Source organism: Bactrocera tryoni, chromosome 2 (genome assembly GCF_016617805.1).
Source record: "Bactrocera tryoni isolate S06 chromosome 2, CSIRO_BtryS06_freeze2, whole genome shotgun sequence".
Lineage (NCBI taxonomy): Eukaryota > Metazoa > Arthropoda > Insecta > Diptera > Tephritidae > Bactrocera > Bactrocera tryoni.
Genome location: NC_052500.1, coordinates 3,713,565 through 3,740,801, shown reverse-complemented (window position 1 = coordinate 3,740,801; position 27,237 = coordinate 3,713,565). Strand labels below are relative to the sequence as shown.

Below are 27,237 nucleotides of genomic sequence, written 5' to 3'. Positions count from 1 at the left end.
CCGTTTTTGTGCTCTATATTAAAATTCCCAGACGCTCTTTTGCGACAAGTGACCACAGAAGAGGCGATAGTACACCCCGCTGAGGAATTTCCGTTCGCGCATTGCTTGAGTCAATTTACATATTCGAAGAGCTTTTTTAATTTGGATTTTCTTCAAGTCCTCCGAGAAAAATTGTGATTTGACGAAACTGCTCTTCTGAACTTACTTTCTCTTAAAACTCTTATAAATCTGCTACTTTTCTAACTATTTCGTTTTTAGTCACGTAAGAAACCCTACACTGATTAGAAGTATGACTCCGGCTAGACTCGCACAGACACAAGAGTTGCTGATGAAAAAGTGTACCTCAATTAAGTTAGCGCTTCAAACCGGCATTATTCCACCAGACACTAATGGTTCTGAATTTCCTAGAAAACTGATCTCTTAATTACTCAAAAGCATTCGCAAATTAAATACAGTCCGGAGCCAATTCTAAAATAATATTAATCCACAATAAAATAGGAAATTATTTCCGCATTTCGTTTTGGAAATGTCAGTTACAATTGCCTTCATTTGAAGTTCGCATTTAATTTGCAGCGAAATGTGATTCCGAAAAAAGGCGAAAATAAAAATTATAACGGTAATAATAAAGGAGTAGAGCACAAAATGAGCGCTTTCAATGCAAAATCAAATGCAATCAGCAATGAAATACGTGATTCTGCCGTTTTGCTATTGAATTAAATTTTATTCGACAGCTGAACGCAAACCGCAGCGGAGTTGTCACCGCCACTCAATCGCGCGCCACACAACAGCAACAACAATGCGCGCACTTATTTCGTTATTTTTTGTGGCCAGCAAACCGCCAAACAATTTAAATGCGCGAGTTCGAAATTTGCGACCGCACTGTCCTCACTGGAAATTCACAGTTCGCGTCTAAGCGCTCTCACTTTGGCCGTTTTGCTATAATTGAAATCAGCACGCTTCAGCCGAGAGTCATGCATATAATACACTCTTTTATGCGGATTAAATGTGGTTTAAAAATGCATTTTGCATTTAACGCAGTTTTGGTCTTTAATGACTAAATGATTGTTAAAATACAGTTATTATTCAATGAGTTAGGAATATTGATGCGATGTGGCAACATTGACGGTACTGTGGTATAATCATCTAGTCAAGGCACAAACCAATTTTTGGTAAAGAATTGAACATAATTCTGCATTTTATAGATGAGCTTCAAATTTATACAATTTTTTAAACTCTCTCTCACATCTTCATTCCCCTTTTTTGGTTCAGAAATATGGTTTCCGCGTATTTATTTCTCAGAAATTCCTCTTGCTACCAAAAACTAACAAAGAGGATATGCCACAGATTGATTAATTTTATAAATGCCGTCATGGAAATTTTTGGATCAGCTATCAAATCTAAACTAGCCTAACCATAAAAATTTGATTTGTGCGATTTTTTTCAATAAAACTAAAGCTTTTAAAGCTAAATACCCCAGAGACATTATACAAGTACTTTACCTCCGAGATGATATCGGATAGCTTTGTAGGAGTCGGTGTGAAAATTTGACGAATGTCAAAGCAAAAAATGAACGAAATCAGAACTTTCAATTCTATCATAATTTCAGAGACCTAACTAAAGCGCTTACTTCAGTAAAACTTTTAACTACGTACGTATTGGCTTTGACGCTAAGGCTTTATTTGTAAAGAAATTACTAAAGTTTTCAAGCACTTGCGAAATTTTTTTTTCCGTAGTTCTTTATTTAAAAAAGCGATTTTTTCATGAAACAACCCATACAAAATTTAAATTTAATGGACTGATGGTTCGGTAATCTACAGTTCCAACGGGTAAATTCATCTTTTGATGGATAGCCAAGTCTCACAGCATTAGGTTATGCAATCAGGCAATAACTAGATTCTCAGCAGTTAACTCGGTTAACATCATCTGGCTACCCGGTCATATAGGAATAGAAGGAAATGAAAAGACCAACTAGCTGGCTCGCTCAGGGGCAGAGGAGATACAATTTCCTAAGCTGCTCCGAGTCAGTCAACTCCTTCAAGGGTTGTATGAAGCAATGGAGCGAGAACAGCTCAGGTCTTGGCGCATAAGCAACACAGGACATACACTACTTTAGGGTAGTGTTGATGGTTTATAGACCAAAAAGATTTTACTTCCAGGTAAAAGTGAGCATAGTAACATTGAAGAGTAAATGGGAAAAAGTGGAGTCGGTGGAATGAAAGCATGGAGACGCTAGAAAATTATTTCTGCGACTGTCTAGCCTGCAGCATTATTATCCACAACCTTCAATGCTCTACGTTAAAAGACATTGGACAGCTGAAGAGAAAATTAAACGATTTGTTACCTCAAATCCATTGTGTTTCTGAATAACCTTAATTTGATTACCTTCCGAGAGTACAATAGGCCCAATGGTGTTCTAAGTGTGGCTGCCTGCGCTCTGGCACTAACGCGCCTCCCTTTTCAACCCATCAACCAACCAAATGTCGTACTTTTTCATCTATGATCTATCTTAATTAATTTTTGGTTAGAAAAACTATATTTTCGTTCTGAGCGCTATCTTTCCCAGCTTTCCCATATCTTAGCTATATTTTTTGTTTTCAAATGTTACTACGACTCGTTGTACTGCTTTTTATTGTTACTTTTAGAAAACATACCTCAAAAGGTATGCTCTCTTCGCTCTACATAGAAGTAGATCGTAGTTTCAGAGCTTTTGAGAGAATACTTAACAGGATGACGCACAGCGCTTCATTAATACTTCTCACTCTCTCTCAAAGATTTCAGCTATTTACTCAGCATAGCTTTCTGATATTTCACTTTTTGTGGAATATATCTATAGACAATCCATATATATTGACTGTACTAGATAACTGATTGCCGTATTGATGCGAATCGCTGAAATATTAAACTCAGTTGTGTGGATTTTTGTATCTCTTTTGTACTTTTATCTGCTTTTGTTGGGTATTCTGTTAAAATTTTAATTTTTTTTGCTAATGTTACCTTTGCTTTTTTTGTTTCAAATTATACGAAAAACTACTAAAAACATACAATTACAATAACACAAAACAAGTAGCGTGTAAATACTTTGCAATACATACATGTAACTATGTAAGTACTATATAGATGAATTAAAGAAATCGCACGCGTACTTAAAACCAAAGTCAAGACTCAAACACAGAAAGCATGGCTTGGCGGCCAAAGCAAACTCAAAATACACTTTTTTTGGCAGCCTTTATTACCTGAGTAAAAAAAAAAAAACAAAATGTACAAAACATTGAATGAAATGTTGAAATCACCTTTACCCGAATTATTGAGGCGTGTTCTTAGTTTCCTCGTCGTTGTTTCTGCCCAGAACTAAGTTCATTGCCGGTAAAGGTGCCTGAGCGAAATGGGCAGACGTTTTTTGTAAACAATTCACGCACAAAGGTGGTAAAATCAAGGCCCAAACGACATCTGATAGAAATGATCGCGTCGTACAATAAACTCAAAGTCAACTAAAATATTTGCATGCAATTTCCAACTCACTTGAGTCACACAAATTAAATGTTTTTTATCATTCAATATTGCTGCAATTTGCTCGAAACGAACCAAACAGTTTTGCAATTTTGAAATAAATATTCGGCACATTTCGATAAACTTTACATACACTTCGGATAATAGGCGCTCATGCAGCACATGAGGCCTCGGTTCTCGCCTTTGCCCGCAATGTCAAATGTGAACGTAATTAATTTTTGGAGAGCCTCCGAGGAGTATGTAATTTAAGATCTGAAATTGCCGAATTCTGTTTGGCAACCTAAAACCTTTCAATTACAATAAAATTCAAATAGAGCGAGCGCGCTAAAGAGACGATCAGTATCGATAGGAGAATTGCGCAATGCGAGACTGCTAGGTGTGTGAGCAGGCTGCTTGTGAGGTCAGTTTTTTATACAACACGTTCAACCACATCAGTGGCGACTGAGCACATTCGGGCAAGCAAAATCACCACAAAACAGAAAAGAAAGAAAAATGAAAACACAAAAAGCCAAAGCTGGATTTTACAACAAACAAACAAACAGAATATCAAGCTAAGTACAAGTGTTCTGTGAATGGGGTAAGTCTTAACATTTAGTTGAATTTCGTGTGTCAATGTGTGCTGCTTGTTTAAGTCTTTTCCCTTCAAATCGCCAGCGACGCAAAGCGCGCGCGCGCTCCACTTTTATATGACTTACACATATTTTTCATAAAAATAAATTTCTTCCACAAACTATTTTGCAGCAAAAGAAAAAAGCAAATGGTGATGAAATAACGGTCACGACTCGCCGCACAGCGCCTTCAATTGGAAAAGCGTTGAAAAATTGCGAACCAAAAAAGTGCAAAAAATAAAGAATCACCGATTTCTTTTGACTTAGTTTAGAAAAGCACAATCATCATAGCACTCTTACATTAAACTTGCGCCATTTTTACAAACTCACACACACACACTCACACATACTCGTATACAAGTATATGCGTTTGTCATAGCTCATGCATCACATCACTAGTACATTGAAGATTACACACACGTACAACTGCCGTAAATTGTCATGATTTCTATTGCATTTTACTTTCCTTTACTTCTACTTTAAAATGATTGCTTTACGAATTTCCTTTCATCAGATTTAGATTTCTGTGTTTATTTCCTTCAAATAGACGCGCACTCGACTGAAAGCTTTGTAACTAAAAATTCCTTTTATAATTTTGAATTCTACTTAAAATGCTCACGAAGCTTCAAAGCTGCTATATTTTGCACCAAACTAGCATAATTTAAGTATACAAACTGTAAACAGCTTTAAAAATAAATTTCAAATTCTCTACAAAAATTTTAATAAATCAGCTTTTCAAAAAGCTCTAAAGCTCTAATAGCTTTCCTAATTTGTAAAATAATAATATGTAAACAGCTGTTCATATTCCAGTAGAGATGACGCAGCCCGAACTAAACATTTTACTTTCCAAAAAGCTTTCAAAAAGCTTTTCTAACCTATGGAAGTTTCAGCACAAGCCGATCTGTTTGTAATTTGCAAGAACTGCTGTGACTCTTAACATTAATAAATTTCAAAATTTTCTAAAAAATTTGTAGTAAATGAGCTTTTCAAAAAGCTTTAAAAAGCTTTCCTAACTTGTTAAGATTACAATAAATATAATGTTTTTGTGATTTGAAAGAAGTGATGCGCCTCTACACACAAAAAATTTTCAGAAAATGCCAAAAGCTTCACATAAAATTAGCTTTCCAAAAAGCTTTCCTCAACTGTTGGAGTTTCAGCACAAACTGACGAGTTCTGCATATAAATAAATTTCAAAAAGTTCTAAAATATCCATATAAAATTATTTAATCATAACGAAAAAAGCTTCGATATGAATTATATTTCAAAATTTATAACATGCCGTAATTTACCTGCTCGTTGCTGAGCTGAAAACCGCATATATATTTATATATAATAATACATATAACCGCCATAATTGTAATATTATATAAAACTAAAGCTTCAGCTCTTACCAAAGCTTTACTAAATATGAAGAAGCTTGATCATCGGCAGGTGTAATTGCTTTCTAACGCAAGTTTCCAGTTAAAGCTTAACTATCTCGCCCTTCAAGTCTGCACATAGATCATTTTCGAAATTCCAGCAAAATATTAGCGCAAGCTTTAAAGCTTCATCAAGAAGCCAACATTTTTCAAATCGTTTTCTAACATCAAAAACCGTTTCACCACTTTTTTTTAATCACCTTGTACAAACCGATCCTGAGTTGAAATAAATCCATTATTAGTGTCTCCATATATGTATACCACACTTGCATACCTATGTATAACTAACCAATTCTTATGTATGTATGTATGTATATGTGTATTATTCTCTTGCTGTCGTCTTTTTCGGTGTTCAATGTGCGTGCTTGCGTGCGTGTGTGTGCATTTCATGTGCGTTGTACTCCCCCCATAGTGATGACTAGAGGCGCGCTTAAGAGTGTGCCTAACAAATATTCAAAATAGTTTGTAAAAATTTAAGCTTTAGAAAAGCTTTCATCTGAAAATGACAATTTAGGGGAGCCTTAAGGCAAGCTTTCAACTAAAAATGAAAGTTTAGTGAAAGCTTGATGAAAGCTTTCACATAAAAAGTGAAAGCTTAATGAAAGTTTTAGTATAAAAGTGAAAGCTTTATGAGAGCTTTAGTATAAAAGTGAAAGCTTGATGAAAGCTTTAGTATAAAAGTTAAAGCTTGATGAAAGCTATTTATATATATAGCTGTATATTAGCCAAATTAGCATAATTTTAAACTTTTTGAATAGTATGCGCAATTGTAAAGTGTAAACTCCCACACAAAATTAGTTTGTACGCTAAAGAATTGGCACATCCCAACATAATAGGTTGATATAAGAAATGACAACATAAATTAGTTATACATTAATTAGTTGATACGTATAAAGAACGATTCACATCTAACTGCTTATGAATCTATATTTCATTTAGAACGAGTATTTATGTACACATATTCATATTCATTTACTGCATATGATATATTTCTCTTTTTGGTGTCTGCTATTTACTTATTTATTTCGTTAACCCATTATTATGCGATAAATTTTGTTATGATTTTGTGCTCATAATTATTATTTTCGCCTCATTAAGTTCACATTTGGAATGTGAAATAAGAATCAATACATATATATTATATAAGTATGCATACAATTCGAATGCTAATGTCTTTCGAATGCGAATTATTTATCAAAAGGCGTAAAATTCTGGTTCTACATTGGCTTAAAATCGTTATTCGTGGTGGAGAGTGTAACTCATATGTCTTATGCATAATACGCTAATTACTCATTTAACACCTTAGAAGCTTCGGCATAACACATTCTATACATATATGTACATATGTATGTAATTGCATTTGTATGTATGTCTGTATATGTGTATGTAGTTGTATGTGGATTATTTTAGCGACTAAGGAGCGGTCAATACTCCACCAAAATTAATTGTAGAAATCATTCGTTTGCAGAGTTCAATATGGTAGCTTGCCGGATAACGGATGCCCGTAATATAGCGGCGAATAATCATCATTTGCAACATCATCAGCAGCAGCAGCAGCAACAACAGCAACAGCACACGCAATTGCATCAACAACACCAACACCATCAACTTCAACATAACTTGCACAGCCGCAGTACGGGCTCGCTTTCCGCTGGTCAAGTGCCTTTAAAAAAGTAAGTAGCCACGAGAGGGGATAGCTGTTTGTGGGGATGGGGGTGGGGAAGACTAACTACACTCCAACATATACATATAATTTGAAAAAAGTTATATTCATATTAATTATGAGGGACTCAGTGGAAAGCATACGTTCATATATTGGGACGGTAATAATCAAGAATAAGTCGGTATTTATACCCTGAACAGGGTATAGTAAGGTTTTCAAGATGTTCATTACAACAGTCTTCAAAAAATGTGTTCAGATCAAATAGCTATAGCATATAGCTGCCATAAAAATTGAACGTTCGAAGTCAAGTTCTTCGAAAAATGTGTGCAATCTTCGAAAAAATTTTGCAATTTTCGAAAAAAAATTTTCAGTTTGTGCAATCTATCAAAATTTTCAATTTTCGAAAAAAATTTCAATCTTCGAAAAAAATGTTCAGATCAGTTAACTATAGCACAAAGCTATGATACAAATTTAACGTTTTGAGTCAAGTTTTTTGAAAAAATTGTGCAATCTGCGAAAAATTTGAAATTTTCGATTTTCAATTTTTGAAAAAAAATTTGAAGATCTTTGAAAAAATATAAATTTTCGAAAAAAATTGCAATCTTCGAACAACTTTTTCAGATCAGTTAACTACAGCATAAATCTATGGTGCAAATAACGTTTCGTGTCAAGTTTTTCGAAAAAATTGTGCAATCTTCGAAAAATTTTCAATTTTCGAAAAAATTGCTCAGAACAGATAACTATAGCATAAAATTATCATACAAATTTAACGTTTTGAGTGAAGTTCAGATCAGATACAAGTTGAAAGTTTGGAGTCAAGTTCTTGTAAGGGATCTTTTATATTTAGGAAAAGTATTATAGCTTAGTAAAAGTGAAATTTTTCGATACTTCTTTCCACTGAGTCCTTTGTCTTTAAAAAACAAGCTCATCACATAATGCAACAACACTTCTCACACATATCAATCACATCACATACACATATATATAATTAAAAACGAAATTATTTCAATAAATACAAAATTTCAATTCCACAAAAGACAGCAAAACAAAACTGTGTTATATAAGAAAAAAATTTCTCAGTTAATAAAATTAATGTTTTTCTCTTTCTTCATAAAAACCAAATGCATATATAAAACATCGTTCATGCAAAAATCCCGCAAAAACTATATCACTTCATATTAACTTCCAACACAATTGAAAACCACCATCGGCAATTCGTATACTCGCGTGAAAAAATTTAAACAAAAAGCAACACTGAGCATTTTCGTGATTATGAAACCGTTTTTATAGTTCCAGGTCCATCATGTCATAGTCAAAATCGTAAGAGAATTTATGCATTTTAAATAAACTTAAATATTCACTAGCAAATGTAATTGTTTATTAGAAGTCTTTGTTTAAATAAATGCCCGTTTTGTTGAGTTTTTTTTACGTAACGGAAAACACTTCATTTCGTCCGCATAGTATTGGCTTAAAAAGATCAGTATTTTGAGAAGTTCTTAGTTTCATTTTTTTTTTGCTTCCAAAATTTAATATACATATTTATGCGCCTGAATGGTACCCATATATTGTCATTTAGAAAATTTTAATAAAAGTCTAATAATTCTGTTTTGTTTTTGTTAAAAATGTGTAGTTGATTGAACATTTTGTTGAATATGACTTCCGCGACTTGTTCAAAGACGTCTTTGTTTCTTTATCCAGCATACTTGGCGTCTAAAGTTCAAAGTTTTTAGTTTTAGGTTTTTGAACAGATGTTGTCAAATGTAACTTCCGCAACTATTTCGAACCCGTCTCCTTTTCGGAATAGCAGACCTAATCCTGCCATAACTCATAAAATTTTTGTCTAGTAAAAAAACCACCATTTTTGGAACAGATTTCCTTATATGCTACGTAACTGCGATAGTTATTACTAATCTATATATTATAGCTATAGTCTGTCTTTATCTGATTTCGTGAACTTGACAAATCCCTTTCTTAATATGATTAAAAAGATGACGATAAATGTCAAGTGCATGTCTCTACTTTTACAACCGGTTTGACAGCTTCCTTAATGCTACATCTCTGAAGAAACTATAGAGCGTGTTTTTGATAAGTTGTAAAGGTTCATCCAGTTCTAGGTTCCCTAATTCTTTAAAGAAAAGACTCAGGCACTTGAAACATAACGGGGAATGTTTATTACAATTTGAAAGAACATTCTTTGGCATTTATTTTTTGAAGATGATCTCTTTCAAATATTGGGCGCGGCTACGTCTCAGTTGGTCCATCCGTTTAGTCCAATTTTTGGTGACTCTTTCGAACATTTCGACTGGTAACTGGGGAATGACATGCTTGATGTCTTGCTTGATTGCCCGCATAGACTTAAGACTTTACAAAGCCCATCCCCACAAGAAAAAGTCTAACGGTTTCATATAAAATGATCTTGATGGCCTACTGATCGGCCCAAAACGTAAAATTATCTGCTCACCGAAGTGTTCTCTCAATAAATTTATTGATTGGTGCGATGTGCGGGAAGTAGCGCCATTTTGTTGAAACCAAATGTGTCCGAGATCCTGAGCTTCAATCTTAGGCGCCAAATAGTCGGTTATAAAGGCACGATAACAGTCGTCATTGACGGTTACGTTCTCACCAGCCATTCATTTTTTTCATTATAATCTTTTTCGAAGAAATATTGGTGATTTCATCGGCCCAAGAACCATACCAAACCAAAGAACGTGAATTCTCGTAATAAAATTGAACGATTTGTAAACGTTGTTCAGACGCAAGTTTTCCATGACGAAATGCCGAACAATAATGAACAAAAATAACATGACGACTACACACGACTCACGCGTGATCTGTCAAAAAAAGGCTACCTCTACTAGGATCGTCTTTTATAAGTGCGAAACTTCATAAAGCACGGCTTCCTGGAAAATCCTTTTTTGTATTTCTAATATATTTTCTTTCTTTAAAGGTACTTCAAAGATTATTAGCTAATTAGATATCCATCTTTCCGTTGTCATTTTTGGTGCGAGCTTCCGCAGCTGTCTTTCGTTTTACCCAAAACTTATTTGTTGTGTGTTTTCTAGTTAAATTTATCGATTGAGAATTTCCGTAGTTCTGAAAATGTGTGTTAGTTTTTCATAGCTGAACATGTTGGCTGCGTATCTGACATTATTTCATTTTACTTGATTCTAGTTTTCCCCATTTGTAGTTAATAACGGTAATTAGTTCAACATTTTGTTTTATCACGACCAGTACTTAATTACGTTTCGCTCATTATGGCATTTCATAAAGTTCATAATTATTTTTATTACAACAACTTACAAGCGTTCTAACATACCAATGTAAATATCTGTTGTCTTTTTTATGTAATTCGAATGCAATAATTTCTGGATTTTGAAGACCACAAGGTTTGCATTTACTGATTATGTATATCCTTTTATTATATGTAAATATGCGTAAGATCTATTTTGAACTGGCGAAAAATACGTGCTGCAATGGCACAAAATCGCGGCATTTTTCGAAGTTCAAAACTTTTAAGCATGTTCACCATTTTGCACTAGCTTCTTTATTTGAGTTTGGCACGTAGATGGTATATTTTTGTTTTCGTTGTAGAAACTTTCTCTTAAAACATCCACATTAATTTATGAACTTTCTACGCTCTTTCCTGCACAGATTTAAACAAGCCCGAATATCAAGTCTAACCACGATACTAATTGCTATACTGCACTGGATTTGGCCGCCGGACCGCTGCACCAACTGCCACTCCATTTACAGTTCACCGCAGGGCGAGGAGGAAGGCGCACGCGATCGCCACTCCGTTAGTCAAATTCAACGGTCTGTCGACGGGCGGTTCGTAATATCGACCGCTAAGTCCGGCAGCAATGGCAAACTCAATGCGCTCACAAGTGGTGCGGACATGGAGGGTGTCGACGAGGTGGACACCGGCACTATACGCCGCAATAGCCACGCTTCGCAAAAATCTTCCAGTGACGATGGCGGCTTTCTGTCGCGTCGGAACTTTATTACGGCGCGTGCCTCCTGGCGTCGTCCTTTGGTGGCCTCACCTTCGCAACTGAGCTTACAGTCAGCCGTCGGTTCAGCGCGTGGTTTCCTGCAAGGACTCGGTGGACTACTGCGTGTTGGTAGCAATGCTGCAGTTGGTGGCAGTAGTAGTGGGCTCGCGGGTATTTCGGCAGCTGGCGCCGTGTCTGCTGTCGGTGAGGATGTGGCTGGCAATGCCGGCGCGCGTTATCAAAACATCTATCGCGGACAGTATGGGCAAAATATCTACCGCAATTTGCAGCTGGCGCAACCAGCACAGCCCACAAGTCGTCCGCTGCATATAAATACCTTAAGTAACGGTTCATATCTTGGCGGTCATCAGTACCACCAGCAGCATATGCATAGCCTACACTTAACACCCAACTTATACACACCGTCGCGCATATCACGCATCTTCTCCAGCTCACCAGCCAGCACGCCGAATGACACCCTAGGTAGCGGTACCCATCAGCATATTAGCGGTCTTGGTGGCACAGGTGTTGGCGGTGGTGGCGGCTTGCTCACCTCACCGTGGTCGCTGACGACACCTGGTAGCGGACATCTGCATCCACACTTCAGCGATTTGAGCAGCGTGTATCCCAGTTCGGCCGAGCGTTCATTGCCGACGCTATCAGCGACTAGTGGCAATCTCAGCCGTTATCGCTATTATGCGCACGAGCTGCCATCGCTGCGCACCATACAAGAGGAGACGCGACGCTACAACCAACAGCAACAAGAGGAGAAACAACAGCAGCAGCTGCAAACATCAGATGGCTTCGTACCACTGCAAATACCGTCACCACCCTCATGGCGGAATTACTACCACTCGCAGCTACCATATAACAGTTACCGGCCGCGTACGCGCTGGTATCCACGGCACTACGCACGTCTATTTGGACGCACACAATCGGAGCTGATGTCGCCATTGCCGCATCTGAATCTCACGCTACGCTCTGCGCCTGTAGGAGCCATGGGCTTGGAAGCTTCGCCGGAGTCGCGTTCCAGTTCGAGTGGTTTTGGCTCGAAGAACAACTCTAATCATCCACAAGGATCTCATCACTCGGGTAGCACGAGTGAATGGCGATTACTGCCGCCCTATCGTCCACCGCCACCCCCGCCAGCCAATAACAGCGCTTACTTCGGCATCACAGCGCTGTCTGCACAACAGCAGGCACAAGGACAAGCGCCCGCAAGCCATCATCATCAGCAACTGCACCACCCGACCTTATTCGCTTCCAACTCACTGCCCTACTATGCATCTTACAGCGGCACAGCTGGTAGCGGCATGCATCAGCAACAGCGGCAACAACATAGACCGACAACGCCACCCTACACCATGGAACACTGGCTGGGTATGATCTCAGACCTCGATGCGGCCACGGATAATGTCAATCTACCAAAGTCAGTAGATGTAGGCAGCGTCGATGGACACTACGAATTCGACCCGGCCACCCCAACACCCAGCGCTTCCACACCCACCGGCGGCCTTTTACGCGAGGATCTCAATTTGCACGTCGACACCACCGGCCACCACACGCTCGGTCCGCTCAGCAGTGCCAGCCTTTACCACAACGGCGTTGGCGCGGCCACACTCACTTCGGGTTCCGCCACATACGCCGGTCCAATGCGAAAGACACGCTTCTCACGCTACGACAACGTGGAAGCGCGCTTGCAGGCGATGCGCGCCGAGTTCTACGAGTACCGCAAGCGACAGGCGATGCAACAGGCGGGAGTGGCTGAACTGGAGAGTGTATGCTGAGTTGAACCTTTGAAAATTGTGAGCATATGTGTGTTAGTATTGTAAGTAGCGCGTGTCTAGTTAGCGATAAGTAGGGTTAGACTAAGTCGTCTAAAGTATAAAATCAAATGTAACTCATTTCCAGCCGAACGAAATGCAAACGAATGTTTTAGTGCTGTCCAACAAAAGTTATCACAAAACTTTAGCAATTTTTAGCAACCGTGGGTAAAACCAGTGCTGTACTTGGCGACAGGATACAAACAAATATTTCATATTCCTAGTTATTTAGCAATAAATACACTACTGATGTCTGATAGCAATACTCTCAGATGTTGTTTTTCAAAATATAATGGTCTTCAGTAGCAGTTCGTTTTGGAAAGAATATATACATACATATATCGTCTTGAGAGACTATTGTATGTAAAGAGAAAGCTCAAGTCGTCACATTAAATATCTATAGCGTGGAAAACTTAGGACGCAGCTTTTCGTGTCGACAAGCTCTGTTCAATGCTGTTAAAAACCACATTTTCTACTAAATATTCTTCAAAAACGACTTGAGCGAGCTTTAAAAGCTCTTTTAGAAACGATTTCAAACGTCTTTTGTGCTTTCTCGTGGCTTCTAAACGCGTTATATGAAAAGCTTTCAGCAAATTTTGTTTTCTTTCTCTTCTCGTGGCCTCTGAAACCGTTATATAAAAAGCTTTCTTCATATTCTCTTATATCTCTCTCTCTTTACGATCAAATAAACTTGAAAATTTCCTGTACATCGTGCACTAATGAAGTACCTAGAGTACTGTTATCGGTAATTAGCTAAGCGCATGCAAAGATTACATTCAAATGACGAAACGCAAGTAGCATTAACGGCAGTTTTATGCTAAAACTAAGCAAAGGATCCATGTAAATATTAAACATTAAGTCTTAATTGTAGCAAAGTGAAAACAAAAACAAAAACATAAAACATTAAGGTGAACACGTATTGTAATGGTGAGAAACTGAGTATCCAAAAATATAGCAATTGTAAAGATATATTACAGCAGTAATTAATTACTACATTTAATTACATTTAAATCAATTAAAAACGACACTTTAAGTACGTTAACTTAAGCAGAACATTACTAACTTTAATAAAGCGTAAAAAATGAAATATAAATAAATAAAAAACATAGTTATTATTAGCAAATGTATTTAAAAGAATAATGATTACCCAAAATCAGTTGAAAACTTGTTAAAATACTAAAGATAATTTAACCTGTTTAACTGAAAGAGAATTAGTAATCTAACCGAGGTGAAAGTAATGGAAGCAAGTAATCGTTTAGAAATGAATCCAAGCTGAAACGCGAGCAACGGAGCAAACACAAAAGTAAAGTAGAGCAGTAACAACAAAAAAACAACAACAAATACTTAACAAAAAATTTAAGTGAGTTTCCACGTACTAACAAACAATGAATGAACATTACTAATTTAAAAACAAAAAATAAAACAAAAACAAAAACACACAAATCTAAACTTAAGTAGTTCAATATGTATTGAGGAAATTATGAAATAAACTAACGCGAAGTAATGCAAAAACACAAACAAAATGTAAACTAACAAAAAAAAAAAAAACATAAAAATAAATTAAATAAAAAAACACTTGAAGACGAAAGTAAAATACATTTATTATGACTAGTTACTATATAAAAATTCAACTGAAATACAAATAGTAAAAAAACAAGCTAAGCGACTTAAACGTGCGTACATATACATATAAATATATATATATATATATAATTAAATATATATATAATTAATTTTTTTTGTAGGTGCACATTACAAATTACTGAGCAAAACAAAAAAGTGAGCAAATTAAAATTAAAAATAATGAAAAAAAATTATCAAAGCAGTATAATGGTAGTTAAAAAGAATAATTGAATGAAAACGCAGAATTTCTCATTGATTTATTATGTAAAAATTAGCATGACGACACGATGACGACCGACAGAAGCAAGCAACCAAATTAAATAATGATAATAGCGGTTAGTAGGCAATTAATGAAAACACAATACTTTACAGTGAACTTGAAAGAATAAGAATTAAAAGCGTAATTGCATTTGGCAACGTCAACTTTCGGCACTGCACTTTTTGCGTGCGGCAACGAAGGGAGTGGAAACACTGCTTACGTCTTCTTCTTTCTAGGGTATGCTGCTAAATTTGCATTGAAGTCAAAAAGTCAAAAAATTAAAAAAAAAAAACCTACAACAAACACGTAACATTTTCAAAGCGCCATAGTTTCCATTTTACAGCATTGTTTTCAAAATTATATAATTTCTATGACATTTCATACATACATAATTCTACTTCAATACTGTATTTTAAATATTTTCACAATTTTATGAAGTATTTTTTGAATTTTTTTAACTTTTTTTATTTTATTTTGTATTTTTTTGATTAAATTTTTTTTTTCGTCTGCCCATATGTATGTACATAATTCTAAACGAAAGCTCTAAATTAAATATTACTACACTTTTTTGTATAAAAAATTAATTTTTTCAGTTGCAAATATTTTTTAATTTTTTTTTTTTTGCTACACATACATATTTTTAATTTCTTTCCATTAAAATAGTTTAACCAATTTTTTAAATTAAAAAAAGTTTTTAGCTTTTTACATATTTTTAATGTTTTTTCAAATACATAACTCTACTTCAAAAACACTATTTAAATAATTTCACAACTTTTTAATTTTTAATATTTTTTTTTAATTTCTTTTCTTAATTTTTTTTATTTAAATTTTTTCTTAAATCTATACCTGACTAATTTTTTAAAATTTAAATTTAAATATTTTTACAGATTTTTTATATAAAAAAATTAATTTTTTTTTTGGTTTTTTTTATTATTTTAATTTTTTACTACACATACTTAATTTAACTTTAAAATCCAATTTAAATACTTTTATAATTTTTTTTAACTTTTTTCATAATATTACATACTTAATTGCTTAATTGGTTAATTAAAAAAATTGATTGGCTTCCAATTTTTTATTTATTATAATTTTTTTTTATTCTAGACATATGTACATAATTCTATTTCAAAACTCCAAAATAAATATTTTTATAATATTTTAAAATTTTATTTATATCTTTCCAATTTTTTTATTAATAAAATAATTTTTTAAATTGTAATCGATAGTTATACTTCAAAACTCCAATTTAAATATGAAAAAAACTTGTTTAAGTTTTTTAATTTTTTTTCAAAATTTTTATATTTTTTTATGTTTTGATAATTATTTTTTAATTCTTACTAAAAATTAAAAAAAAAAATCCAACTTCAATATTTTTAATTTTTTGCAAAACTTTTTATATTTTTTTAGTTTTTTGAATTTTAACCAAGCATAAATCTCTACTAAAACGCCAATTTTAACATTTTTAAAATTCTTTGATACGTTTTCTAAATGTTTTGGAAAATCTAAATATTTTTCCAATTAACAAAATAACATAAATTGGTTTCCAAAATTTTTTGTGTTTTATTTATATTCGTTTTAATTTCTTCCAATTTTGCTTATATATTTTCTTTAAGTTTTTTCTTTAATTTTACACATACATAATTCCACTTTAATCTTACTATTTTTAAATTATAATTTTGTCAACTTTTTAGAATATATTATACTTTTTTTTATTTTTTATTTTTATATATGTATGTTATTTTATTTTCTCGTTCACCTTAAGACCAAAGCAAAACGCGTAAAATGTTTAACTAAAATTATGTAAGCAGCATAAGCATGTAAAGTAAGCAACAAACAAACAAATTTGAACGGAAAGGTTTGACACAACTCGACGCCAATACACTGCCACAGCGAAGCGGGGGGAGTCACCGACCGACCGACCGACAGGCGCTGCGTGGCGCGTAGTAAGCGCCGATGCGTGACACGCACGTGTACAGCTGCGTGTGAGCATGTGTGCTGCAGAACACGCCACTGTGTGTGTGTATGTATGTGCATCACTACCGTTGCATAAGTGTGCGTGTACGCCGCGTCGTACGCTACTCACGCACGCCGCCTCTGTATGTATTGTACTAAGTATGTAGTAGTTAATAATAAGAGGGAAGTTGATAAGCGAGATTTTGTGTAAAAATGTTAACAATGAGTATAATGATAATTGAAATTGACATACATACATATATTATATATAACTGCGGTGACATGTGCACGCAGCTGGAAAAATACATTCAGGCACTCCTTGTATTTTTGATTTGTTTACATTTTTATCATTTCTACATTCACAATTTGCAAATATTTCAAAGCAAAATCGTGTATTCTGCTAACATAAGTCTGGTGTATGTACAAGACAGGTTCTGTTATTGCGCTTGGAAACAGCTGAGAGCGGAAAAAAGCTCGAAGAGGTCTTACTTCAGCTTTCTGCGAACTTTTCCTGTTGAAGAGAGATATGTGCTATTTTATGCTTTTCGCTATAATATTTAGGGTTTATATTTCGAGAATAATAGTTTTCTTCAATAAATTTTTCGCAGAAAAATGCTCTCGAACTGCATAAAGCGGCAGCTTCACTTGAAAATCAAATAGTGAAAAATCCAGCGTGTCAAAGTTATGCAAGAACAGCTCGACCAAATGTTTATGTTCTCCAAAATATGTAAGAGTTCGCCACGTCAGCAAGTTCCACAGCCACTACGTTGTATAGTTGGTATCTAGGCTATCTCTATGTTGAGCTGAGTGTAAGTTATAGGCTCTCGAGCCTAACAACAGCATTTAAAGCAGCTGAGAGCACTAACAACACGTTTGATAACCACAAAAATCCTTCAAAACGACCTCAAGCACAGCAACACTGCAAGCATATAGACTGTTTGCAAGCCAAGATTTGAGAACTAAAAACAACAATTAGCTAATGATCTCAAACAACGTAACTTTTCAGCAAACTATATTTTCCAACGACTAGTTTTGAAACTCCACCAAATTGCAGAAAATTTAAAAAAATCTATTTTGTTTTTGTTTTCTCTTTTTCCTATGCGCGTACGTAGTTTTTGAGCCCACAGCAGTAGAAAGATAGTGAACTTTAAGCGCCTGCCTTAGATTTTCTTCGAGTTCGTAAGCAACTACTCAGGCATAAAATCTAAACCACGCGCTTAGTTCTAACGGAGAGGAGTAAATATTATTTCTTATAAATATTTGTATATAGATTTTTCTGTTAATACGTGAAGCGCTTGTTAATTTTGCTATGGTGAGAAACACAACATCAAGCACAAATCACCGAATTTAGTTTATGTTTCAATATTCGAGATTCTTTTCATCAGCTCGAAATTTCAGCGCCACCTCTTCACCACTGGCGTTTTCAAGTAAAAAAAATACGAAAAAATTCAAACTGAGCGCGCTAGAGAACGGCTGACTCAGCAGGCAAAACACGTTCACGGCAAAATAACACACACTCTTAAGTGAAATCAATTATATCGTAAGCGCAGCTAAAAGCCATTACAACAACAACTCAAATAATTTAAAAAAAAAGATATAAAAACATAGCAAACATTGTAAACAAATGTGGTTAAAGTTAAAACTCGTCTAAGTATTTGAAAAATCGTCACTCGAAAACTAAGAACAGCAACTGAATTCATTGGAAAACCGATTAGAGTTGGCGAATCGAGGCGCGCCAACTGAGCGGCGCTGAGAAAAAGCAGAGAATTGAATGTGAATCGAACAATTATAGTAACGATCGAATTGTTATTGTAATCTTGTCTAATTTCCAAAATTAGTATATAAATAAGCTAGTATTAATATTACAAACTCATAGAAACTAAAAAATAAATAAATAAACATAAATTAAAAAATAAAAAAACAATTAGAAGGAAGCATGATTTCATATATTGAAATGAGATTATTCAGTAAAATGAGAAAGGAATTAATAAAAATTAAATATAAAACAGTTACATACTCATTTAGGGCAGAGAACACTTGACGGAGAACTTGTCAAGCGCAGGCACAGCCGTATTATGTACATGTAAACACACAACCGAAACAGCGCAGAGAAAATTGAGCTGTGTGAGAAGCTGGATAGCATTACAAAGCGATCACTCTTATTACAAAGCCCACAAAGCTGAAAAGCTCGAAAGCGTCTCAAAAGCTCACAAAATGCCGAAAAGCTTGGAAGCGTTTTAAAAGCTCTTCAAAAGCCCACAAAATGCTGAAAAGCTCGAAAGCGCTTCAGAAGCTCTTCAAAAGCGCCGATCGGCTCAAGCGTCACATGTTGCAGAGAGCACTGCGTAAGCACTAACAGCTTATGAGCTTTCGCTCTCTTGCATTTTTTGCGCGATCTGCACTCGGTGTGTCCCCTTACATACATACATGTACATCCACGAAAGTTTCATTTCCATTCTACAGTTTTTCATCAATTTCATTAAACCGTTTTCCGCTTGAAAACCGCTCAATACTTTAAACTCTCACACATTAAGGTTTCACTTGTCGCTCTTTGAAGATTTCATTTTCGTTGCGCTTTCTCTCCACTTTCCACTCACTCCACTATCGCCTCATCTCATCGCATTAAGCATAAGAAAGAAACTTGCAATGAAGCATACGAAATTCTAAATGAATAAAATTTATTAAAAAATTGGTAAAAATTAAACTATTTAAGCACACAAACACACACAGAGTAATAATGTTGGTTACCACATAATTTTATTAAACAAAGGTAAACATACACAACTACACACACATATGTAACTGTGTGTGAAGCAAAAAAAAGGTTAATTAAATTCCTTCGAAATGCTAACAAACAATGAAAATGGTGAGAAATAATTAATTCGTGTTTTTATATAAATCACACATACACACGTAAGCGTAGTAAAACACAAATTTATGATTTTCAAAAAATTTTTAAATTTTTTTAAACCAATTCTAATTAAGTTTATTATTCATTTTAAGTTTTTATTTTTTATTGCGATTTTTTAATAATTTTCTTCTAGTACAAATAGTGATCTAGATATCTTAGTACAGTGCTAGCAACAGCCGTTAAGTGAATAACAGTAAAAAAATAAAAAAAAAAATATTGCGTTAAACATAAAAACAAAACTCACAGATGACAAAGCAAAAACAAAAACAAAGTATTTCAAAAAAATAAAATCCAAAAAACCAAACACAAGAACAAAACCATTTAAGCTGTCGAGCAAACACTTGCATAAATAGTTAAAAACGTAACGGGATATTATTATAATTACTTGTAAACGAACATTCACACTTAAACGTAATGTAAGCTCTAAGTGGAGATAACTAAAATTAAGTATGAATTGTGAATGCATTAGCGTTAGCGTTGGTAGCAGCTGCCCGAGCAGTGGCCACCTTAGGAAACCTTCAATTTCGTGTTTCTCCTGCTTTGGGTCATTATTTGTAAATTATTTTTTACTGCAAATATTCTTAATTATTACGTAACGGCATTATGTTTAACAACTAACTACGAATTAACATTAAACACTAAAATGTAATTAGTTAAATATTATGCATTAATGAGATTATTAAGTTGATTGAAAAATAAGATGAGCAAAATGAAATTTTTAAACGAATAAAATTACAAACAGTGAAAAGCATACAAAAAATCATAAAAATCAATGCAAAAAAATTACACAAAAACCGAGTTTGCTTTCATTTCAAGGGGCATGTATAGGGCTCAATTCTACTACAAACAAGTAAATCAAAACGCCGCTTGAGAACATCGAACAGTCTGTGCTCCCTCCAGACTGGAAAAAGTTGACTATGAACTAGCTGAGCGGTGAACAATCATCCGTGCCTTTTCGAGCTAAAAACTCTAAATTGAGAACAATTAAACAGTGAGTTCCTGTGGCTATTTAACTTCAGCACCTCGAAACTCCTTCAACCACCAGAGGGAATTTCTATCACATCGTACGCTAATGATTGCACGGTAATTACGTCCGGCAATGGAATCGATGGCATATGCTCCCGTTCCCACGACAGTCGGGTATACTTTTATACGGCCAAGGACTGACAACTCGGCAGAATTCTGCCACTACAACAACAACAACGTGGAATGTGCTCTAAAGTAAATGGCTATCTCACCGGCCTTTCCCACTTCCTCGCTGAACGGAACCTAACACTTTCCCTCTTTAAATCCACAGCGACCGTATTAACAAACTGGACGATGAAATACAGACTTGACCTTAATATTGTAGTTGAAGGCATTCCCATTGTGAATAACCCTAAGACTTAAGGTGTGACAATAGACAGCCTGTGCTCCTTCACTACTCACACGACCCCAATTACTGCCAAAGTAAGGAGCCACAGCAAAATCCTCAAGTTGTTAGACGGCAGCACGTGAGCCAAAGACAAAGAAACGTTGTTGGAAACATACAAGGCAATCGGCCGGCCGGTCCTTAACTACTTTCCATCAATATGGTCGCCTAGACACAGTGAAACGCAGACGCGGAACCTCCAGATATATCAGAACACTGTACTCCGGACTATAACGTGATGCGTCTTGATGTTTCCTATTGACCACCTGCAGAGTGAGGTCCGTATGCTCCCTGTTAAGTAGCATACTGAAGTCCTCTCCAACCAGTTTCTGCTAGGGTGTTTTCGTAGAAATCATCTCTGCAATCATCTCATTCCGACTACGTCGTTGTTTCCCTGATTCCACAGCCTCTTAAGAGCGAACCTGGTTTCACTGCATAAGGTTTTGGGTATGAAACGTTTCAATCATACCAAAATATTTTGCAAAAACGACGTTGGGTAGAGGTCACAAAAGAGATGCTTGGCAACGTATCTGAAAACTCTATATGTAGTTCATTTATATGAATATAATTTCATCAGTCCATGTCAAATTTGGTTAGTTTCCAGACAAAAATGAAAGTTTCTTGAAAATTCAGAGTTTAAGAAACAGGCGAAAAAGTAAAAAAACGCTTGGTATGCCCAAGCTATCTTTGTAACGATATTTTTATAGTGTTATTAATTTTAAGAGAAAAAGTTGCGGATTATTCTTCAACTATACAAAGCCTGTGCGATATGTGGTTATTAAAAGAAATGCAAATGAATGTTTTTACGTTTGCTCAGTCTCGTGATATGTTAAAAGTATAACAACGCAGAGACCTGCTGAAAACTCACTACACTTTGACCATTCGCCATTTGTCTCGGAAAGCTTTATAATCACCATTTAGGTATTAATGTATTTAATATTTTTAATATGATTAAACAGATAAGAGTCTAGTTGCTATCTCCCCCTAAAGAATACACCTTTTATTGAAAAATTGACTCCCGCATACAGCATTTAACAAGCAATTACTTGGGGGAATTGCTTTTCAATATCGATTTGGTTAATTAATGTAAACACTTAAAGGGCACGAGTATCTACAGTACAGTGGAAAAATATAATTCTTATATTATCTCGATTGAAAGCAAGAAGAAAGGAATTGTGATCCTTTTCGACATTTGCAAAAAGATTGTTTCGTGGTAAGTTTCCGGTTCATTCTTCAGATTATTTTTAAATTTTTTGGATTATAAAATGTTTAAATTTCATGTAAAGTTAAAAACTTACAATTTGACTAATTTATTGAAATATTATTGCACTTGACTGTACCTCCTACCATGTCAAAAGTAACAGACCATTTTAGTACAGCACATACAGTTACAATTTAAGTGTCGAACGTCAAAGTTGTCAATCGTGTTCGTGAAAATGCGAAGTCTCAATCGCGTAGGTCATGAAAGTAACGTTAAAAGCGATAAAACACGAAAACCTGCAAAGAACTCCATACTCCTCTACTTGAAGTGCCATTTGTTATTACTGAAATACTTGGGTCTATTACCGTTCTATACTACGCTTAGTGCCTATGAGATTGACATGCCAACCCAACGCTCGATATATATAAACCGAGCCATACTTTTGGCTAAATTTGCGTTGAACATTTCGCACATCAATGTCGTTCTGTCACCCATAATACTGCAGCTACTCTTCAAAAGAAGCAATACGGACGGCATTGCCAACTTGTTGGACGTGGCCTTTTGTATGCTCAGTGATATCACAATAACGTGGACCTGTGCCCGTAGTACCACGGAAATCCTGCTGATAATCAATAGCTTCTTAAGAGTGGACAAGCTACTCGGACAACATCCAGACTCGCCGGCTGAAAGAAGCTGCGCCACCAATCATTTCAATAGATATTTGTTCATAGTATTTGGTTACATTACTCTCGTCATGATAGCATACGTTAAACACACTTTGGACTATTTCTCCATGTACTTTTGCGCGTACATAACCTTCTACCAGCTGGAGAACGCGATCTCGTGCGGCTTTGTTGTATTCATTTCAGCGCTACTGCATCTACTCACGGAGCGCTTTCAATACGTAAATCGGCTGATCGAGCAATACACTACTAAAAATTTGCTACCGAAACGATATCCATACATGAGCACAACGTCGATGTTGAGCTTCGACAGAAATACGAACACGCACGACGATGTCAATTTGAGAATGTTTGCGCAGAATTCAGCTATGATTTATAGTTTGCACATCGATTTGTTGGATATTTACAAAATGGTCAACAAATATGCCGGTTTGGGTCTCTTGATGTTTTTACTGTACGCCTGCTATGGCTTATTGTCCTGCGCCTACGATTGCTTCGTGTGCGAATGGCAAACGAGCGACGATTTGTATTATGGCATCTGGACATTCTCTTGGTTACCTCTCTATGCGGGAATTCTAATACTCTTAGCGACTAACTGCGCGAAGGCTACAAATCAGGTTAGTAGTGGATCTAGTAACGTGCCCTTAGCATCTAAAACATTTCGGTAAAAAGCATTTAAAGCTTTACTAAAAGCGTTTTCCTTGCACAATTGTCTTATATCACGACTCTCTATACGGGTTTCTTAGTATTTCGGCTTTCAGCATTTACACAGTTTAAATGAAAGTTTGCTGAATAAAGCGCTGAAAACGCTGTGGAGTTGAAGTTTGAGAACTATTTTGAAAAGTTCTACTTTGCAGTTGATTCAATGGTGGGTCGTCTATTGAGGAGATTGGTTATAACTTTCACCCTAGGTGGAAAATACAGCGATGGACTAATTATTTTCGCCACATGGGACCATTTTCGGACCACCTCAGGAAGGAACGAAGTGCTCAGCTAAGCTTTTAGCAAACCGAAAAGCTTCAAGTAATTTATTGCTAATCAACTCGGCACGTGTGTCCATCAATGCATGAATCAAATAAAAGTCGTAATTCATTTATTGTCGTGGTCGATATTCCTGATATTCACTCGTCCGTACCTACCATAGCTAATCGGGTTTATGATCGCTCAGTTCAATTAAATTTATAATCAGTCATAAAGAAAGTTGAAGTTAGTGTGTGTGTGAAACGAGATTGCCACCTAGCGATTGAGTAATTACGAAAGTCCCAAACAGTTGAAATTTGTGTGTTCCTTGAGTAAGTTGTGCATTGTAGCCGTGTAGATGCGAGATACCAGCCGAGCGCGCGCCACAAATAACGTTGGAGCCGAAGATGCAACGAACAACCGTCGTCACATACTCGTGTTTCTTAGGTGGCCTTTATTACTGCTTCAACTCATTGGTATATCACCCTTATACACTAGAAAGGGCCTATACGAGATCGGTTTGCCGAAACGACGTGCCATATTCATTACCCGGGCCGTGCTTTTAGCAAAACTATGCTTGAATATTCTGCATATCTTCTATTTGCTGTCGCCCACAATGCTAGAGTTGCTCTTCGTAAAAAGCAATACGGATGGCATGACGAATGTGTTGGACATCGCTCTCTGCATACTCAGTGATGCCACAATAACGTGCAGTTGTGCCGCTAATACAGATAAAATTATCAATATCCTCAACAGCTACCTGAAATTGGACAAACTGCTGAAACAATTTCCGGATCCGCTGACGGAGAGGCCTCTCGCAACAAATCAATTTAATCGGTACTTGATATGGATGCTTGGTTTTAACTGCATTGCAATCTTCACGTATGTTAAACAAACCGCGTTTAAGTCGTCATTATACTTCTTTGTGCACACACTCATCTATCTGCTGCAAAATGCGATCTCATTCATCTTTGTTGCTTTTATTTCGGGGCTGTTGTATCTTCTGGCGGAGCGCCTTCGATTCGTTAACATGTTGATACCTCAATATAACCGCAGCGGTGTGTCGAACAGGGTTCTGAGTAGAAATGCGATCACTCAAGATGAAGAGAACTTGCGGCGATTTGCTGAGCATTCGACTTTGATTTATAGTTTGCACTTAGATTTGCTCAACCTTTACAAAATGATCAACGAGTACGCCGGTTTGGGACTGCTGGCGTTCGTACTGTACGCCTGTTGCGGTTTGCTCACTTGCATTTACATCTTGGCCCTCAACATTCACATTCTCACTGATGATTTGTTTTACTCGTTGTGGGCTCTGTTGTGGATACCTTATTTCCTAACGGGATTGGTATTGCTAGCAACGAACTGCGCTAAGGCTACGAGAGAGGTCAGTAGCATGCGTTCGTGATTGGGTTTTTGGTAGAAAGTGTGCGCCATTTTTCCACGAATTTGTTTTTATATCCTCACATATTCATGTATAAGTTTATAGTTTACTTATGTGGTTTTCACCCTTTCCATTTCATTGCAGGCAAATAACACGTCGCAAATACTTGCGAGAGTCTACGGAAAGGGCAAGGCATATCAAAATATTGTAAGAGTAAGTTTATTGTAAATTATCAGCTACTCATTGGCATTTATTTCATTGGCATAGATTGACAAGTTTCTTACCAAAAGCATTAGACAGGATGTGCACTTCACCGCTTACGGCTTCTTTGTTATCGATAATACAACACTGTTCAAGGTAATGTCAAAGAATTTGTTAGTTTTCTGAAAATTTTGTTAAACAAATGCATTCTTAGATTTCCTCAGCTCTGGTCACTTATCTAGTGATACTAATCCAGTTCAAACAGTTGGAAAAATCCAAGGATTAGGGAACTGGTCTAATGGAATTGCATCAAATTTGGCATATAATTTATGATTGCTCAACAATAAATAGAAAATAAAGTTAAATTAGTACTAAGGAAGCTTACTACTAACAGGTCAATTGAAAAGTAAATGGTCTGATGATAGCGCTACTAGAATTGATCCATATGATTTTTAGTTAGCCCTAACCTTCAAAAGGCGCGTATATTCATTTGACAGTTTTCGGATTAAGAGTTTGTTAATTACATCATTTTCAGTAAATCAAATTTTATTTTTTTGAAAAAAAAATGGCTAAAAAGTATATTTCAGTTGAAATGAGCACCGAAGACGGACTAAAAAAAGAGGTTATTGCTGACGAAAATAGGAAAGAAGTACACAAAACAATTTATCAATCTGATTTAACGATATCTACTGAACTTATATCATATCATATCACCAATGTTTAGGTATGAGAAAGCCCTGCGCAAAGTGGATACCACGCGAGCTCACTTTTCACCCAAAAAAACGACGAGTTGATGATTCGGAGCAGTGCATGGAGATGTTTAAGCATAACAAACCTGCGGTTTAGCGTCGATATCTGACAATGGTTGAAACATGGCTCCGATATTTCACTCCGAAGTCCATAACGACAGTAATCTGAGTGGACTGACACGAAGAACCCTGTACAAAGCGTAGGGAAACGTAACAGTTATTTGGCGAGGTTATGGCTACTTTTTTTTATTAGGAGTATACATCGAAAGACGGATCGCGGCACTTTAATCCGCTTAACCTAACCTAGTCTTATTTCATGTCTTTCCTACGGGACCACAGAACTAATTATTACTTCATGGGAGTATGGCGTCTGTGTTTTGCAATGCGCATAGAATAATTTGTGTGCCTTGAAGAGAAAGGACCATCAAGAGCGACTATTACATTCAAATAGAGAGTGTTTTTCACAAAGACATTGCACTGTGTCCCAAGTCAGTGAAAACACAGAACATAAATCGTTAAATTATGCTTCGAATTGCATCCACCGTATTCTCCAGAGTTTATTTCCTGTTCTCAAATCTCAAAGTAATGCTCTCTTGGAAGACATTTTCGTCGAATGATGAGGAGATCGCCGAAGCTGAGGTCTATTTTAAAGCAAAGGCCAAATCGTTCTCTCAGAATGGTATCAAAATGCTGGAGGAACTATGTTGAATAATTGATTATTTCATCTTCATTATAAAATCTGTACAAAATCACGTCTTTAATAAAGTATCGGCTTAAATCGCACGACTTATTTTGTTTTATACATATGGGAGGGTTATTGAAACTAAGCTCGAATGCCATCAATATTTGGTAACTTCTTCCAACAAATTCAATCAACTAATGCTTTACTTA

General features: G+C 35.8%; 2 protein-coding genes across 6 annotated transcripts in view; both read left to right on the top strand.

Annotated features, from left to right (window-relative positions):
* LOC120769803 (protein turtle) overlaps nt 1–14,534 on the top strand; it is a 136,309-nt gene extending 121,775 nt beyond the window's left edge. For 3 of the 5 annotated variants that reach the window (XM_040097000.1, XM_040096998.1, XM_040096997.1), the window contains 2 exons: nt 7,002–7,206; nt 10,848–14,534. In XM_040097000.1, coding sequence (XP_039952934.1) covers nt 7,002–7,206; nt 10,848–12,975 — 2,333 coding nt within the window. In that variant the 3' untranslated portion in view covers nt 12,976–14,534. Of the gene's footprint in view, nt 1–6,984; nt 7,207–8,445; nt 8,517–10,847 lie in introns of those variants that run through there. The other 2 variants (XM_040097001.1, XM_040096999.1) reach the window with 2 other exon arrangements.
* Nucleotides 14,535–22,575: 8,041 nt separating this feature from the next.
* LOC120768275 (gustatory and pheromone receptor 32a-like) lies at nt 22,576–27,129 on the top strand. Its single transcript, XM_040094874.1, has 4 exons — nt 22,576–23,669; nt 25,541–25,603; nt 25,664–25,753; nt 25,812–27,129. The coding sequence occupies exons 1-4, from the start codon at nt 22,605–22,607 to the stop codon at nt 25,881–25,883; spliced, it is 1,290 nt and encodes a 429-aa protein (XP_039950808.1). The 5' UTR covers nt 22,576–22,604; the 3' UTR covers nt 25,884–27,129.
* The last annotated feature ends 108 nt before the right edge of the window (nt 27,130–27,237 follow it).